General features: G+C 39.8%; 1 protein-coding gene across 2 annotated transcripts; it reads left to right on the top strand.

Moving 5' to 3' along the window:
* The first annotated feature begins 277 nt into the window (after nucleotides 1–277).
* On the top strand, nucleotides 278–2,275 carry LOC133801813 (ureide permease 3-like). Of its 2 annotated transcripts, XM_062240051.1 has the most exons (3): nucleotides 278–649; nucleotides 1,722–1,826; nucleotides 1,946–2,275. In XM_062240051.1, the coding sequence occupies exons 1-3, from the start codon at nucleotides 643–645 to the stop codon at nucleotides 2,131–2,133; spliced, it is 300 nt and encodes a 99-aa protein (XP_062096035.1). In that variant the 5' UTR covers nucleotides 278–642; the 3' UTR covers nucleotides 2,134–2,275. The 2 variants fall into 2 exon arrangements, with proteins under 2 accessions (XP_062096035.1, XP_062096034.1); XM_062240050.1 differs by lacking the exon at nucleotides 278–649 and having other exon boundaries at nucleotides 1,615–1,826.
* The last annotated feature ends 14,656 nt before the right edge of the window (nucleotides 2,276–16,931 follow it).

The following is a 16,931-nucleotide window of genomic DNA, read 5'->3' as shown; positions in this document are numbered from 1 at the left end:
CAGAGTTGCTTCTTAGAACATGATGATACATTTGTGGTAATAATCTCATTATGTTCTTTTTCTTAGTAAATTCTTTTCTCTTTTGTTTTTCTCTTCAAATTCTATAAATGAATTATAGACTTGTACATAATTTGATTTTGATCAAAATTATGCTCAATCAGTTTGATCAAATGCTTACATGGAAATTATGAGTAAGTCCTTTTTTTTTTATCATTATGGCTCTTCATATATCTTTCCGGTTATGAAAGTGGTAATTAATTTTATATTTATTTATTTGTCTAATATTATCATTATTATTTATATTTTTGAAATAAATTTGAGAGTGATCTGATTTTTTAAGAAAACCACAGATATGTGATATTTGGAAGGTCTCTAAGTTGTGTCAAAAATTTTTGGGGATTGTTTAGATCTTAGGACATGGGTTTTTTATTTTTTATTTTCATGGAGCTTGGTTGTTTAACAATGGAGGTTGGGCTCACTTGGCCTAGTCCAAGGACCTTATGGGTGTTTATCATTTACTCTATTTCTTATATCAAATATGCTAATCTTTTTTTACACACTGATTTTTTTTTATAGAGTCATTGGGTTCTGCAACAATACCTGCTAGAAACTCTCCATCCTAAATGAGACAGTGGGAAATTTATGCAAGGTTATACCGTATAATTTTGTAATTTATATGGACTGTAGTAGTATGGAGTAATATAAATTAGTTTAAAAAATCTTTCTATGTTTTATTTTTGTTGTTTGTATGCTTATGTATGATCTCATGATTTGGGTGAGTTTCTTGATTTCACTTGAATAATTTTCCTTATACACATGACAGTTTGTGGAATAAGTCTTTTTTTTTCTTTGTTTACAATTAAATGATTAACTAAGCTTTCAAATATTTTTGTCTGTGTGTTAATCCTCAATATAGTATCAAGTGTTTGTGACTGTGTTCCTTTGACTTCTTTGCTCCACATTGACTTGTGGGTGTGCTTTTCATATATTCTTCTTGTGACTGTGTTATAAATGGGAATATAATTTGATCATGATTATTACTTGTATCTTAGTTGGACACTTTGATTATGATTTTGATCATGAATTAAAAGATTAAGATGCTTATGTTCAGCAAAATACTTCCAAGAAATATGATTAGTACAAGTACATAATGAAAAAAGTTGGTAGCATTTGAGGGATTAAACTATAGCAATGAAAGAAAAAAAATATGGGATAATATAGCCTCATCAGTCATCAACCTTTTGCAGGAATACAACATAATGAAAATTTCATCTGTTTGCCATAAAAATATTGCTAGACAATTTTATTGTGACAGTCTTGTCTCCATGAAGTTTAATAAAAAGGTCTAATTATTATGAGACATGTCTAGAATCCATTCTTTTTTGTTTTTCCTCTTCTTTTTTTATATAATTCTTTTGGCTGCTCCTTCTCATGATTAATTCAGTATTGATTATATTTTTTAGCTCATTACAAGTGTTGAATCACAAATATTCAACACTTGCATATATTTAGATAAAGTTTAGTTCATTCATTCTCTTTTCTCTATTCTCTTTGATGAATGTGGTGCTATTTGGAGAGACCAGTGATAAGGAACACAGCATAATGAAAATTTCATCTGTTTTCCATAATGGAGTTGTATTGTATTGCATGTATTTGGTTTGGATTCATATTAGGGTGATTGGTGCAGGATAATTGGCCTTCTGTGATGTTTGCAATGGCAGGAGGGGTGGTACTTAGCCTTGGAAATCTCTCAACTCAGTATGCTTGGGCTTTTGTTGGCTTATCAGTCATAGAAGTGATCACTGCAAGCATAATAGTTGTTATAGGTCCTTTCTTTCATTCTCTCTCTCTCTCTCTCTGACCATTTCTAAATGTTGATGTTTGTCTGTGTTGCTCTTATAGATACTGAATTTTTTGCTTCTGTTGCGATCTTTAATGGTGACAGGAACAACCTCGAATTACTTTTTAGACAATAGAATTAATAGAGCTGAGATCCTTTTCCCTGGCGTTGGCTGCTTCTTGGTTGCAGTTTGTCTTGCTTCTATTGTCCACTCATCTAATGCAGCTGATAATAAAGAAAAGCTTGAAGGTTTTTCATCTAAAGAGGGGTATGTTTCATTCATTAAATGTTAAGGTTATCAAAGAATTATCTTGTTTTTATTCATTTTTAAAAATAAAATCATCGAGCTTGTTGAGTGATGCAATTTTTACTTAATTGTTTTGTTTGATGGTGCACTTAAGGATAATGAGAATGAGCAGAAAACTAGCTGTACCATTATAGATGGCACTGTAAAAGACAATAATTTTTAGTATGGAAAATCAATTAAAATTCTCACATTTAGATGAAAAGTGATAATCTTGTGTTGCAAAAATACTACACAACAATATTTGGATGTTCATCACTTGACATCCAAATCCAAACATCTCAGATTCTCTATCTCATTTAATAATTATAACTCTTGCTACAGGTGTTTGGGAAAAGCACTGTCATTGGATTGTCCATATGTTTCTTTGCTAGTGTTTGCTTTTCTCTATTCTCACCAGCATTCAACTTGGCAACAAATGATCAATGGCATACATTGAAAGATGGGGCTCCTCACTTGGTTGTCTACACTGCATTCTTTTACTTCTCAGTATCATGTTTTGTCCTTGCTATAATCCTCACATCACATTCCTTTACTACCCTGTGCTAGACTTACCGAAATCATCATTCAAGGCTTATATGTTGAATATTTAAGACTACTTGAATACTTTAAGAATATTTTGTTGTTGATGACAGTGTTGAATGTTTTAAACTAATTTATGGATTGTTAGTATAATGTTGAATGATTTTACTATTTGTTATTTGAAAATCAAGTTCATTTGATGATGCTAGTATATATTAGAAAGCTAATTTTAATTATATAAAAAAATTAAAATATAATAGAATAAATTAGTGTTATATAAATGAATATATAATGAGAATTTAAACTTATCTAAATATTAAAATAATACGAAAAATGTGTTATAATATCTATTACAATAACACTTTTTATAAGTAAAGAATTTTGTTATGCAAACTTCATTATATAACACAAATAATGTGTTATACTAAAGTGTAGTATAACACAAAAAATGTGTTATACTAAAGTGTAGTATAACACAAATTTATAAGTATTGAAATGTGTTATATAATCGACTATAAATAATATAATTAAACACTTATTTATTTATTAAAATAACACAGAAAGTGTGTTATCATTGACAGTATAATAACACATCTGTATAACAATGATAAAGTGTTATGTAAAGTACCCTAACCTACGATAACATAGTCGGTCTTAACACATCAAAAAATGTTATGGTATGTTTTGATAACACATTTTTGGTGTTATTAAAAGCATTTTTTCTTGTAGTGATGTAATGAAGTATCATTGTCAAACATTGTACGATCACTTTGTTGAATCCCGATAAAGAGGAAACTTTGCTTTTACAACCCATGAGTTGACAAACACACACACACAAGAGAAGACAAACAAAGGAATACTTAGCAACAAGATGATGATGCCAAAACAGCGGCAAGCAAAAACTACACAAGTTGAAATAATCTACAAAAACCCCCCACAACAGTAATGAGCACAAGGTGCAAAGCGACAAAATAATAGGGTACAATCATAAGACATTCACACATATATGAAACATAATATGGGATACATACCCAGGTAACAATAATATATAGATGCATCATTAAACTTGCATAACACATACACATATATGAAATACATGACATATAATATTTACATATGCACATCTATATATAAATTAGCTTTGCGTATACTAATCATCCTAACTATAACAAATCTCATTATTAAATTCTTGATTGTTTTAGTTAAATATATATATTTGTATCATTTTATTAAACATATAAAAAAACCCCTATCATAGAAGAACCTATATACATAAGTATTGTGACATATATTGCATAAAATAATGAAAATGTGTGCATATAATGTAATGTATACATATAAATGATTAAAATATATCTATTCTATATAATAAGTGTGTGATAACGGAAATTCTTGGTTTTAACGAATTTTTATTTTTTTAATGTTAATTTTAACAGAATATTCTTATATTTAACAGAATATTCTTATATCTAACGGTAGTTTGTAAATACTTAAACTTAAATAAAATAAAATAAATAATTAAAAAATAAAAATAAGATATTTTACAATGATAATTTTTTAAAAATAATAAATAATTAAACAAATTAAAATGTGATATTTTTTTAGATATTTTACAATGATAATTATTTAAAAATAATAAATAATTAAACAAATTAAAATAGGATATTTTTTAGATATTTTACAATAATAATTATTTAAAAATAATAAAACTATTTTAAAAACTTAAATAAAATTTAATTAAACTTAAACTCACTTATTTGAATAATATCATATTAAATATATAATATAATCTACTGTCAATTAGTAACAAAATATTTTTTTTTTTTTAAACTAGCAAGAAACTTAAATTTAAAATACATGTATAATATTTAATATTACATTAAAAATATAATATATAATTGTCACTCCCAAATTCAAAAACAAGAACAAGCATAAACTTAAACAAAAATAAATAAATTATTTAATTAAAATATGATATTTATTTGAAATTTATATGACATTAATATAAATTTAATAAAAATAATTAATAAATTCTATAAATAAAACCAAGCAAACGTGCATATTATACCTTGCTTGTATCTAGTATACATATATGCGAATGTGTGTCTTTGTTTACATTTATTAAAACATGAAAAATAGTGGCCTTGGTACACGTAAGGCCTATATGCCATTTTAATAATAAAATATATATATGTGCATATAATATAATGTATGTATATATATAGACTATCAAAAAAATAGTTTCCATATACATGCATACATATACATAAAATAAGTATATATGTATATGAGAGTAAATAATACCATAGTTTTTTTTTTTTCAAAGTGTGCCCCTATCAGAAAAAGTAAGATCAAGAATCAGTGTCTTTTAATCGAAAAAAGGAGACTAACAAAGTACATTTATACTAGGGATAAAGTGATAGAAATATAAAATAATAAAATTAAAAAATATCTAAATTTATTATACCACGCATTTAGAAGAAGATAATCATAAAGCTATATATAAATATAAATATTTTTAAAAAAAAAACAAGCCTCCACATATATATATATATATATATATATATTATTGAGTATCTAAAAATAAAGGAGAGGAAGCATATATAACATATACCGTTTTTTTAAAAGAAAGTCGCACGTCTATTTTTGTTAAAAAAAAAAACTTATATCTATATTAAAAAAAAAGCTACGAATATGTATGTAGGATACAACTTATTTTTTCTTTTAAAAAAAGCTATACGCATCTACTCTTAATGCTTACTTATTTTTATATACATAAGTTTATTTACAACTATATATATATAGCTTATATCGATATTAAAAAAAAAGCTACGAATCCTTTTTTTTTTTAAATATATATTTATAATAAAAAAGCTATACATGTAATATATTCATATTCAAATAATTAAATATTCAATTTTAGTATCACATATTTAAATTTAAAAAGTATTCAAATACTAACATCTTAGAAATATTTCTATTTTAGTATTATATATTTGAATTTAAAAAGTACTCACATTTTTCTAGTATCATATATTTTGAGTTTAAAATAATAATAATAATAATAATCTATCACTACTACAAAACTGGACTTTCCCGATACCCAACTAGGACAGTCAACTCTGTTGACTATCGTAATTGCTTAGTGGGACTCTACGCCGACAGTTAAAAACTGTAGGCATAAAAACCAACATCGACAGTTAATAACTGTTGTTGACCATGATTTTGGCCAACTGACACGGAGTCAAATATGCTTGACGTGGACAAATACGTTGAAATGAGTGTGATGACAAAAACAATAAAGAACACAAGAGTTTATAGTAGTTCGGCCCCAGAATCTGGTAACAACCTACGTCCACTTGAACTGTTATTGATATAGGATTCAAAGGAGTGATCAAAGAACTAGGGTTCAATGAGTTTCACCAACCTCTGAAGAACAAGACAATATATCAAATAGAATAACTCTAATCTTAGATAATCAAAAAGCAAAAAGGGTCCCTTTCCCTTGAGCTATCTTTCTCTATTTATAGGCTCAAGGAAGATTTACACTAATTTGTTACAGATATTATTTCCTAAATAATCGGATACTCAGGGAATCATGGGAGATAATTTCGGATTCTATCATAACTGCATAAGATCTTTTCCGTGTATAGCATGCGTACGACCAGGCTAGTCATATATAGAGATCGAACGTTGTGACAATAGATGTCTTCCTGGTCGATAGTCGAGCATGAATTCTGACAGATGTTAGCCACATGTATTTAAATGTTTGCCATGTCATCCATGCCTATTTTTTGGATAACATTTGCCCCCCAAGTTTGTTTGGTGCGACCAGCAATAAAGAAACTTTAGGGAAACAACCGTTCATATCCCCACAAAATCTGTTAGGATCCCCGTGCGTTTTTGAAAGCCGTGACATAATTATGTCTAATCAAGCCTTTTCAGTTTTCAAGAAAACAATTTGACGGCTTATACACTTCCCCACGTTTTCGAAAATGGGAAGTAATTATTACCACCTTTTGCCATACCTCGGCCCCTATAAGTAACTTCTTTTTCTTCCCTATAATTTTTTACTCACCATCTTTGTCAAGAACCTCAAGAACCTTGCTTCCAGAATACAAAGCTTCGAAACCAGTCAGGCGTATAGCCAAAGGTCTTTCCGACTCGAAATTTCTACTTTTTTCTGAATCTCCATATTCGCCCAGGTAATTACTTTGCTTTTTAAACTTTTCTTTATGCCATGCATGCCGTTACTATGCTTTGTGATTTCCGTGTTCTTGAGTAGGGTTTTATGAGGATTTTTTGTATAAACCTTTCAATGTTTGGTAAGAGGGTGTCTTTTTGCTCTGTATAAGTTAAGACTTAGTTTGATAGTAAGGATCATAGGCTTAGGGCGTAAGATCGACGTAAAAATTCAATCTTTAAGCTAGGTGAAAAAACTGGGTTTTTTCCCGCCCTTCAGGAGTCGAAAAAGTTCTCTTTCAGAAAGTAGTTTATTTCCTTTTTGATCCGTTTTTCAAACCACTAGTGCCGAATCTTAGTGTAGGGGTAGGATGCTGCTGGTTACTTAGACGCGAGCAACGTTATCCCAATCTTCCACACTACTTCGCAGACTGTGTCTTATCTCCTCCATTGTATGTTTGCAGTTCATATGCAAGACCCTTGGGGAGGAGAAAGACCTATTGAAGATGACCTCTTGGCCCAACTACTTGAAGGCGAAGAAAACCCATCCACTTTGATACCAGAAATCCCTTTTTCTCGCCCTAGCTCAAACTGTCCTCCAGCCCCAACCTAGAGAATGGCCCGAACAAAAACAAAACCTCAAAAAAGGAAAACTCCTAACTCCTCAGGCCAACCTTCTACTGATGCCCCCTCGACCAGCGGTCGAGGCGAATTCGCTCCTGATACCAATGTCCAAAGGCATGCCCGCCCTCGTCATGCTGACCAACCAGCTATTGAGTGGCACGTTGTTCCCCAAAGTAGGGTGACGATACGGATGATCGCCAACTACTTAAATAAATACAACCTGACGGGGGTGACCCTAGTCAGACCTTCTATCGACCAGCGAGCCAACCTGCCAGGCGGAGCCTATAGCGCCTGGTCGCGGTTTCACTTCGAGGCAGGTGCCACCTTGCCTCTTCATCCGTTCTTTCAGGGGGTAGCAAATTACTTTGGAGTTGCCCCCTTTCAAATCATCCCAAACGGATATAGAATGCTGGCCGCACTTTATATCATTTATAAACTCAAGAAATGACCAGTACCTACCCCCCACGAGGTCAATTTTCTCTTCGACCTTAAGTCCAACCCCAACCAAGATGGCACGGGGTTTTTTCATATCTGCCACCAAGAAACCGGGCGCACTTTCTTGTCCAACACCACTCATATCTCTAACGCGGGGAGGTATCACCATGAATACTTCCTTACTCCTGACCTAGCTGCAGATAACCTGGCCTTCACTCGAGGAGGTAAAAATTATTATGCCAGTAGCTTCTTCACTTAGTGTTTTTATGTCGCAATGTCTTGACATTCCACTATGTTCCAGGCCCATGGTTACGTCCAATCCCTATTCCAGGGATGGAGTCAAGGGCAACACTCTTAGCCAGCATGTCAAATGCTAATAAGAGTGTCAAAAACTTAGTTACTGAGGCTAACCTTAGGTTGGTTGGCCTTTGGAGCTCCCAACCTGCAACGAATGAAGCTTTGGCGGGCGGTGTCCAAGCCGAAGTGGAACCTGAGCAGGAACCCGAGCAGCAACCCCAGGCGCCTCCTCCACGGAGGAGGCCAACTGGGGTTACGATCAGGGAACCTGCTGTCCCCCATCGAGCGGAGAAACCCTTGGTCCCCGAGGGCAAGGGAAAACAAAAGGCCGCTGAGCCTACCAAACTTTCTGATGATTCGTTTGATGTAAATGGTACAATAATCTCGCTTTTAAATCATTTTCCAATTCCCTCTCATATATTTGATGGGGATGGCAACTTTAGGAATGCTCCCTCTTTAAACTCAGATTTCTTCCAGGAACTAGGTAGTTCAGTAAATAATGCTACGACCAGTAGTTGTAGCCCGGGTACTTTACTTGTAATCCTTTTACTTTTATCCATGTTCCCTCTATGACCATTTAGTCTTATTGCTCGAGTTGCTTTCTTTTGTGCAGGTATGGACTCTGAGGACGTCTTCGAGCACTATCAGGCTGCCGCTGCCTCTTCTGTCCCAAAGAAGGATAGCAAGAGGACTCGAGGGGAAAGTAGCAAGTCCCCTTCGAAGAAGGCTCGAACAGACGATGCTCCAGCCACTGCCCCTTCCAAGGAGAACACGACACCTCCGCCCCCCACCGAGCAGATGACTCCCACACCTGTTAATCCACAGCTTTCTTCTAGGGTCGCTGACAAGGAGGCATTGGACAACTTGCCCGAAGGCTCCCTGCCCAGCTTCGTGGTCGGGTCAGCCCGAGAGAGGATATACAAACTCTCAAAGCACAGACGCAGTAAGGCTGCCATCATCGAAACTGCTTCGATGGATGCTGACCAAGTCGTCAACAGAGGGCTGAACGAGATAGTTAGTGTAAGTCATCTCCTGCTACTTTGCCATTTATGTCTGATTCCTTTCCCTTACTTTGTTCCATTTTTTATCCTCCAGGGGCTGCTAACTCTAACTGCTGGCTGGCGCCGTGTTGGGGCGTTGGTTTCTCGCGGAAAGAATTTTGACTCCAGGTTTGCTCAGGCTAAGCAAGCACTTGAGGCTGACAACAACAAGCTGCTCGAGGAGAAAAAAGAGCTGTCCAAACTTAATGAGCAACTGTGCGAGGACCAGGCCACTCTCACCCAGGAGCTTCTGGAGAGCCAAGACGCCTTGAAGAAAGCCAACGATGCTCGGGAGAAATTCAGGGAAAGTGTCAAGCTTGTCACTAAAGAATGCAAGCAGCTTGGATTTGATCTGACCGCCAGCAGGGAGGAGACGGCGAAGCTTGAGAAGCGAGTGCAGGAACTCGAGGAGGAAGGGGCCAAGAATTTGAAGAAGTACAAGGAAGCCACTCACCTCTGCTTCTACGAGTTCTGGAAGCACAATCGGGAGGCCAACTTCAACTACCTGTCCGAGCGGTTGAAGAGGACTCTGATGGCGCAATGCGCCATCCTGTTGGAAGAAGAGGAGAAGGCCAAGGCACCTGCTGCTGACGTTGAAGCTGGTCCTCCCGCCGACCAGGGCACTCCCCCTAATCCTCAAGACCCTCCTGCTCCTCAGTAATATTTTTTTTTCTTCTTTTATTTTGTTTTTATGGCCCACGGGTCGTTTTGTAAAGACAATTGGTTTTTATTGCTGCGAGGGCAGCTCCTTTACTTTTAATTAAACAATTACATCCGAGCAGTACTGCTCGCGGTGTAACAGAATGCTTTTTTGATACTATAATATTTTTTGCCTATTATAACATCTGTTCGTATGACCAAACTTAGCATAGTACTTTGGTTTGATTTAACAAAATATAAAATTTGAAAAATACTCTAAGTACCGTAGCATGCTTTCACTTATTTTGTTCATGTGTTTACATACTTATTGGTATGCTTTGCTATCGATGTACCTTATATGCCCCCCAAGTGATCGAGGAACTTCTAGGTCCTTGGTCACTTGCCTTGACCACGACCTGTGCGAACATTACTGCTCGATAGGAAACGTAGAATTTATAATACAGCAAAACAACACATGTAATGAACAAATACTTGTAAAAATAAATTTACAAAGGTTGGCAAGAATGACTGGCTGCGCACAGTCCCTTATAATCTCGTATTAATAATAGACTAAACATGTCTTTACGAGTGATCTTAAAAAGATCTTACACTTATAAGTGATTAGCCATACAACGTGGCTAACCCTTTTTCGAAACTTGTAAAAAGTAAAAATTAATACAAGCCAGTCCTTTAAAAAGGACTGTTTATTGGTAGTACTTGCGCAGGTGTTCACCGTTCCAATAGCGTGGAACGAGATCTCCATTTAAGCGTGCAAGTTTGTAGGTGCCCGGGTGAAGGACTTCTTCAATCTGATAAGGTCCTTCCCAGTTTGGTCCGAGCACTCCAGCAGTGGGGTCGCGGGTATTCAAGAAAACTCGTCGTAGCACTAGGTCACCGGCGTTGAATTTCCTTTCCTTCACCTTTGAGTTAAAATACCGGGCGACCTTTTGCTGGTACGCAGCAACTCGAAGTCGGGCTTTTTCTCGTATTTCTTCAATTGAGTCTAGGGACTCCATCATCAGTTGGCTATTCTGGCTCTGGTCATATGTAATACGTCGATGTGAGGGGGGATCTAATTCGACAGGTAACATAGCTTCATACCTGTATGCTAAGGAAAACGGGGTGTGACCTGTCGCTGTTCGATGAGAAGTTCTATACGACTAGAGTACTTCAGGCAGTTGTTCTGGCCATGATCCTTTAGCGTCTTCAAGTCTTTTCTTCAGGGTGTCCTTAAGCATTTTATTCACTGCTTCGACCTGCCCATTTGCTTGTGGATGCGCGACTGAAGAAAAGCTTTTAATGATCCCGTGCCTTTCGCAGAAGTCTGTGAATAAGTCACTGTCAAACTGGATGCCGTTGTCTGAGACAATTTTTCGAGGCAAACCATATCGGCAAACAATGTTTTTGATGACAAAGTCGAGAACTTTTTTGGTCGTTATGGTAGCGAGTGGCTCAGCTTCAGCCCATTTGGTGAAGTAGTCGACTGCTACAACTGTGTACTTCACTCCGCCCTTTCTCGTTGGCAGGGATCCAATCAAGTCTATACCCCATACTGTGAAAGGGCAAGGACTCTGCATCTGTTTCAACTCGTTGGGAGCTGCGCGCGGGATCTTAGACAATCTCTGACACTTGTCGCATTTCGCACAAACTCCATTGAGTCTTCATTCATAGTCGGCCAGAAATAACCCTGCCTCATAATCTTTTTCGCCAAACTTTGCCCCCCAGTGTGATCCCCGCAGAAGCCTTCATGTACTTCCCTCATTAGCTCCTTAGCTTTCTCTGGTGTAATACATCTGAGCAGTGGCATGGAATATCCCCTTCGGTATAGAACGCCATCGACCAGTATATACCTAGCAGCCTGCCTTTGAAGAGTTCTGGCTTTGTTCTTATCTGCTTGTAGTACACCATTTGTAAGATACTCCAAGTAAGGCGCCATCCATGTGTCTCCCATCCAGATTTCCATGCTGGTGTCATTTGCTCGTATGCTCGGCTCGCTCAATCTTTCTACTGGTACAATATTCAAAGTGTCAGCATCTTTCGCGCTTGCGAGTTTGGCTAAGGCATGTGCGTTCGAATTCTGATCCCGAGGTATTTGCTGGAGGGTATACTTCTTGAACTGGGCCAACAAATCTTTAGTTTTGTTCAAGTAGGCCACCATTTTGAGGCCTCGTGCTTGATATTCCCCTAGAACTTGATTCACTACCAGCTTTGAATCACTGTAAATATCCAGCTCCTTTATACTCATGTCTTTTTCCATTCTTAATCCAGCGAGGAGTGCTTCGTACTCTGCTTCATTATTCGACGCTGTGAAGTCGAACCTGATGGTGCAGTGAAATCGATGCCCCTTTGGCATTATCAAAATCACTCTTGCTTCCGCGTGAGATTCATTGGACAATCCATCTGTGAATAACTTCCACGAAGGAGCTTCATCTTGGGGCTCAGGCACACTAGGCTTTTCCCACTGCTCGTTGTCTAGGAGCTCGGTGAACTCTACAATAAGATCAGCCAAGACTTGTCCTTTTACTACTGCTCGCGGTGAATACGTAATATCAAACTGCCCTAGTTCGACAGCCCATTTTAATAAATGCCCAGCCGCCTCCGGTTTTTGAAGGACTTGCCGAAGGGGCTGATCGGTTAAGACTGTAATGGGATGGGCTTGGAAGTAAGGACGTAGCTTCCTTGAGGCCAAGATTAAACAATAAGCTAACCTTTCGATGGGAGGATATCTCAGTTCTGCTCCGATTAGCCTCTTGCTTACATAGTAAAACGCCTTTTGTACGCCTTCTTCCTCTCGTACTAGCACCACACTAGCAGCAACTTCGGTGATCGCCAGGTAAATGAACAAAGTTTCTCCTTCGATAGGCTTTGACAAAATAGGAGGCTGTGCCATATGGGTTTTTAAGGCCTGAAAAGCTTGCTCGCAGTCTCCTGCCCATTCAAACTTCTTGTTGCCTCTAAGTAGATTGAAGAAAGGGACGCACTTATTCGTTGACTTAGAAATGAATCTACTTAGGGCTGCAATTCTCCCAGTTAAACTTTGTACATCCTTGATCCTCTCTGGCAATTTCATGTCGATCAGGGCTTTTATTTTGTCGGGGTTGGCCTCGATTCCTCTTGAATTAACGATGAACCCCAAAAATTTCCCTGATCTAACTCCGAAGAAACATTTGAGAGGATTTAGTTTCGTCTGGTACTTGTTCAATACATCGAAACACTCTTGTAAATCCTTCACATGTCCTTCTGATTTTTTCGACTTTACCAGCATGTCATCCACGTACACCTCCATGTTTACTCCGATCAACTCTTTAAACATGTGGTTAACCAATCACTGGTAAGTCGCACCTGCGTTTTTCAGTCCGAAGGGCATCACTTTATAACAGTATAATCCCGTATCGGTCCGAAAGCTGGTGTGATCCTCGTCAGGGGGATGCATACTAATCTGATTGTAACCTGAGTATGCATCCATGAAGGAGAGGATCTCATGTCCTGCAGATGCATCGATAAGCTGGTCGATCCTTGGGAGTGGGAAGCAATCCTTTGGGCATGCTTTATTGAGGTCTGTGAAATCCACATAGGTTCGCCATTTGTCGTTAGGCTTGGGAACCAGCACTGGATTAGAGACCCGCGATGGATAAAACGCCACCCTAATGAACCCATTCTCCTTTAATCTTTCAACTTCTTCTTTTAAGGCTCTTGACCGATCCTTATCGAGCAGCCTTCTTTTCTGTCGCATGGGTGGAAAACTCTTGTCTATGTTCAGGATATGGCTGATAACTGCAGGGTCTATCCCAGCCATGTCTTTGTGCGACCAGGCGAAGACTTCCTGGTTCTTCCACAAAAACTCCACCAATGCATGCTTCGTGGTTGGTTCTAAGTTTTTCCCGACCTTTACGACTCTGGTCGGGTCTTTTTTGTCAAGTTGGACCTCTTCCAGGTCCTCGACGGGTCCAACATTTTCCTCAAAATCCCCAAAGAGAGGATCTAAATCTCTATCCTCACTTTGGGCAACACCCTATTTGGTGACTTCATCATCGGATTGGGCTTGTGTATCAATAGCCATCTGCAACCTATCTGGGGGAGTGCTCTTTGACGTTCCCTTCTTCGCCTTCGTGACTGAGGTGTTGTAGCACTCCCTGGCCTCCCTCTGATTTCCCAACACGCGTCCTACCCCTGTGTCTATCGGGAATTTCATGGCTAAGTGCCATATAGAGGTGACGACTCAAAGATCAACCAGTATAGGCCTCCCAATGACGACATTGTATGCCGAAGGACAATCGACTACTATGAAGGTAGCGAGTAATGTCCTGGTAGCAGGCGTTGTACCTGCTGTCACTGGTAGTCTGATTGACCTTGCTGGGGCGAGTCCCTCACCAGAGAAGCCGTATATTGTTTGGTTGCAGGGCTCCAAGTCCTTAACGGACAACTTCATGCGTTCCAGCGAAGACTTATACAGGATGTTCACCGAACTTCCTGTGTCAACTAGCACTCTCTTAACCATCATATTGGTCATTTGGAGATCCACGACCAGCGGATCGAAATGTGGGAACCGGACGTGTTGGGCGCGCGGTCATCCACAGTCATCATCTCGATGTCCTGGTCGTGGCGCAGAGTCTGAGCATATCTTTCTCTGGCCTTTCCGTTGTTTTCCGCGAGGTGCGGGCCTCCGCAGATGGTTAACAATGTGCCAGTTACAGGATCAGGCTGCAAAGGTGGCGAGCGTTGGCGTGTGGGCGCTTGCTCGTTGCTACCTGGAGCTTCTCGTTGGGAATTTCCCGAGGCCCGTATATACCTTCTCAAGTGTCCTTGTCTAATAAGGAACTCGATCTCATCCTTCAACTGGTTGCATTCATTGGTATCATGTCCATAGTCGTTATGATAACGACAGAACTTGGTAGTATCTCTTCTCGAAATATCCTTCCGAATGGGAGCAGGTTTCTTATAAGGCACACTGGAACTCGTGGCCTGATAAACCTCTCCCCAAGACTCAATAAGGGCAGTGTAATTAGTGAACCGTGGTTCATAACGATTACCCTTGGCTCGTTTATTGTCAGAGGTGGAAGGCTCATTGTGCGGCCGTTTCCCCCCATTCTTGCCATTGCCGTTGCCGTTGCCTTTGCCGTTGCCGTTGGGTTTGGACCCATTGGCGGCTTTGGCGAGCTCGGCAGTCCCCTTGTCCTTGCCTGGGGGCTTCCCTTCATTGGCGATGGCATCCTCGAGCTTGATATATCGATAAACTCGATCCAAAAATTCCTGGGTAGTTCTGACCCCATGTTTTCTGAGGCTGTCCCAGAGAGGTGTGCGACGCTTAACCCCCGCGGTTATGGCCATCATTTTGCCTTCATCTCCCACTCTTTTTGCTCCAGCAGCTGCTCGCATAAAGCGCTGGACGTAGTCCTTCAGTGGTTCTCCGTCTTGCTGGCGTATTTCAACCAGCTGATTTGCCTCAGTCGGGTGCACACGACCCGCGTAGAACTGTCCGTAAAACTCATTTACGAACATTTCCCAGGAAACTATACTTGCAGGAGGGAATTTGAAAAACCACTCCTGTGCGGCATCAGAAAGTGTTGCAGGGAAGATCCTGCACTGAGCGTCTTCGGACACTTTCTGAATGTCCATTTGTATCTCAAACTTGTTGACGTGAGATACCGGGTCACCATACTCGTCAAAGTTCGGAAGCGTAGGTATCTTAAACTTGCTAGGAGTTTCTGCCGTAGTTATCCTCTGGACGAAAGGAGTGCCCTTTCTCCTATCGTGGTCGATATAAGATGTTCTTCCCCCGCCCAGCTGCTGCATTGCTTGGTTGAGGGCATCTATCTGGGCCTGCACGGTGCCAGGAATCGTCGGGGCCTCTGGTGCTGGGGGGACGTACTCATCGTGCCGCTCCCGGCGATCATTGAGTACGTCTCTTAAATCCTCGTCTCTCCTCCGCTGCTCGCTAGCTCCGAGCCAGTTGAAGACGTTATTTTGTCTGGGCTGCCCCCCAGCGTCCCGTCTTTCGGGTTGGTCATCCCGAGGTGGCAGGCTTCTGCCTCCACCTCTTTCTTCATTCCTCCGACTGGCATTTCCTCTGCCTGAGTCAGCCTCATTATAACCATGGCCATCTCTGAATCTTGATTGGCTATGGTGGGATCGACTGTTCCCTCGGTTGCCTTCCCGGGCTGGAACCTCTTGAGCGTTAGAGGGTGGCCTGCGTTGGTCGGTAGGTCCCCGTGCATTATCATGCTGTGGGGGGCCTCGGACCGCAGAGCCTAACTCTGAGTTCCTCCTGTTACCAGGTGGATGCTGTCCTTTGCTCGGAGGGTTTGGCTCGTCGCCCCTATGGCTTCTAGGACTGCGAGGCGGCTGCTCGACCCTATTCTGCCTCTGTTGCGGGGGATTGCTGCGACCAGCTTGGGATAGAGGCTGTGCTTCAGGGTCCCTTAGCGAGACATCGTCCTGAGGCACCGATGGCTGCTCGGGCCTTTGTGGGCTTGAGGGTTGGATAGGCGGGCTAGGATTAGGACCCCTCTGTGGCGGCCCATTCGTAGGTTGATCAGGCTGCGAGGCAGGTGCAGCCTGGTTCCTAGCTAGTTGTAGGGCTGCTTCGAGGGCTGCCATGGCCTCCCTCTGGCGACGGTCCATCTCCGCCTATCTTTCACTCAGCTCCAGGCACTGCCGTTCAATTTCCTGTTGCTACCGTGCCATGATTTCGGCAGCACTTTCCTGGCTGGCCCTTAGATTGGCCAGTTCATCCTGCAATACCCCCAGGGTATTCTTCAGCGTCTCGGAATCCATTTCTTCCTCATCAAACTCCAAATGTGGCTCATCCTCAGTCACATTTGGAGGAGGAGGAGGTGGGTGAGATGGTGTAGCGCCGGCCGCCTGTCCAGTTTTCTTGGTAGTTTTCGCCATTGATCTTTCAACGATAATGTATCAAGCACTCAATGAAAGCACCAGAATGTTGACCCTGATTTTGGCCAACTGACACGGAGTCAAATATGCTTGACGTGGACAAATATGTTGAAATGAGTGTGATGACAAAAACAATAAAGAACACAAGAGTTTATAG

This window comes from Humulus lupulus, chromosome 9 (assembly GCF_963169125.1).
Source record: "Humulus lupulus chromosome 9, drHumLupu1.1, whole genome shotgun sequence".
Classification (NCBI taxonomy): Eukaryota; Viridiplantae; Streptophyta; class Magnoliopsida; order Rosales; family Cannabaceae; genus Humulus; species Humulus lupulus.
This window is presented reverse-complemented; position numbering and strand designations above follow the sequence as displayed.

Bases quoted from the DNA above. Each gene is read 5' to 3' on its own strand.
- LOC133801813 (XM_062240050.1), top strand. From the start codon at position 1,706: ATGTTTGCAATGGCAGGAGGGGTGGTACTTAGCCTTGGAAATCTCTCA. The intron at 1,827-1,945 runs GTCCTTTCTTTC...TAATGGTGACAG, and splicing joins AAGCATAATAGTTGTTATAG to GAACAACCTCGAATTACTTT.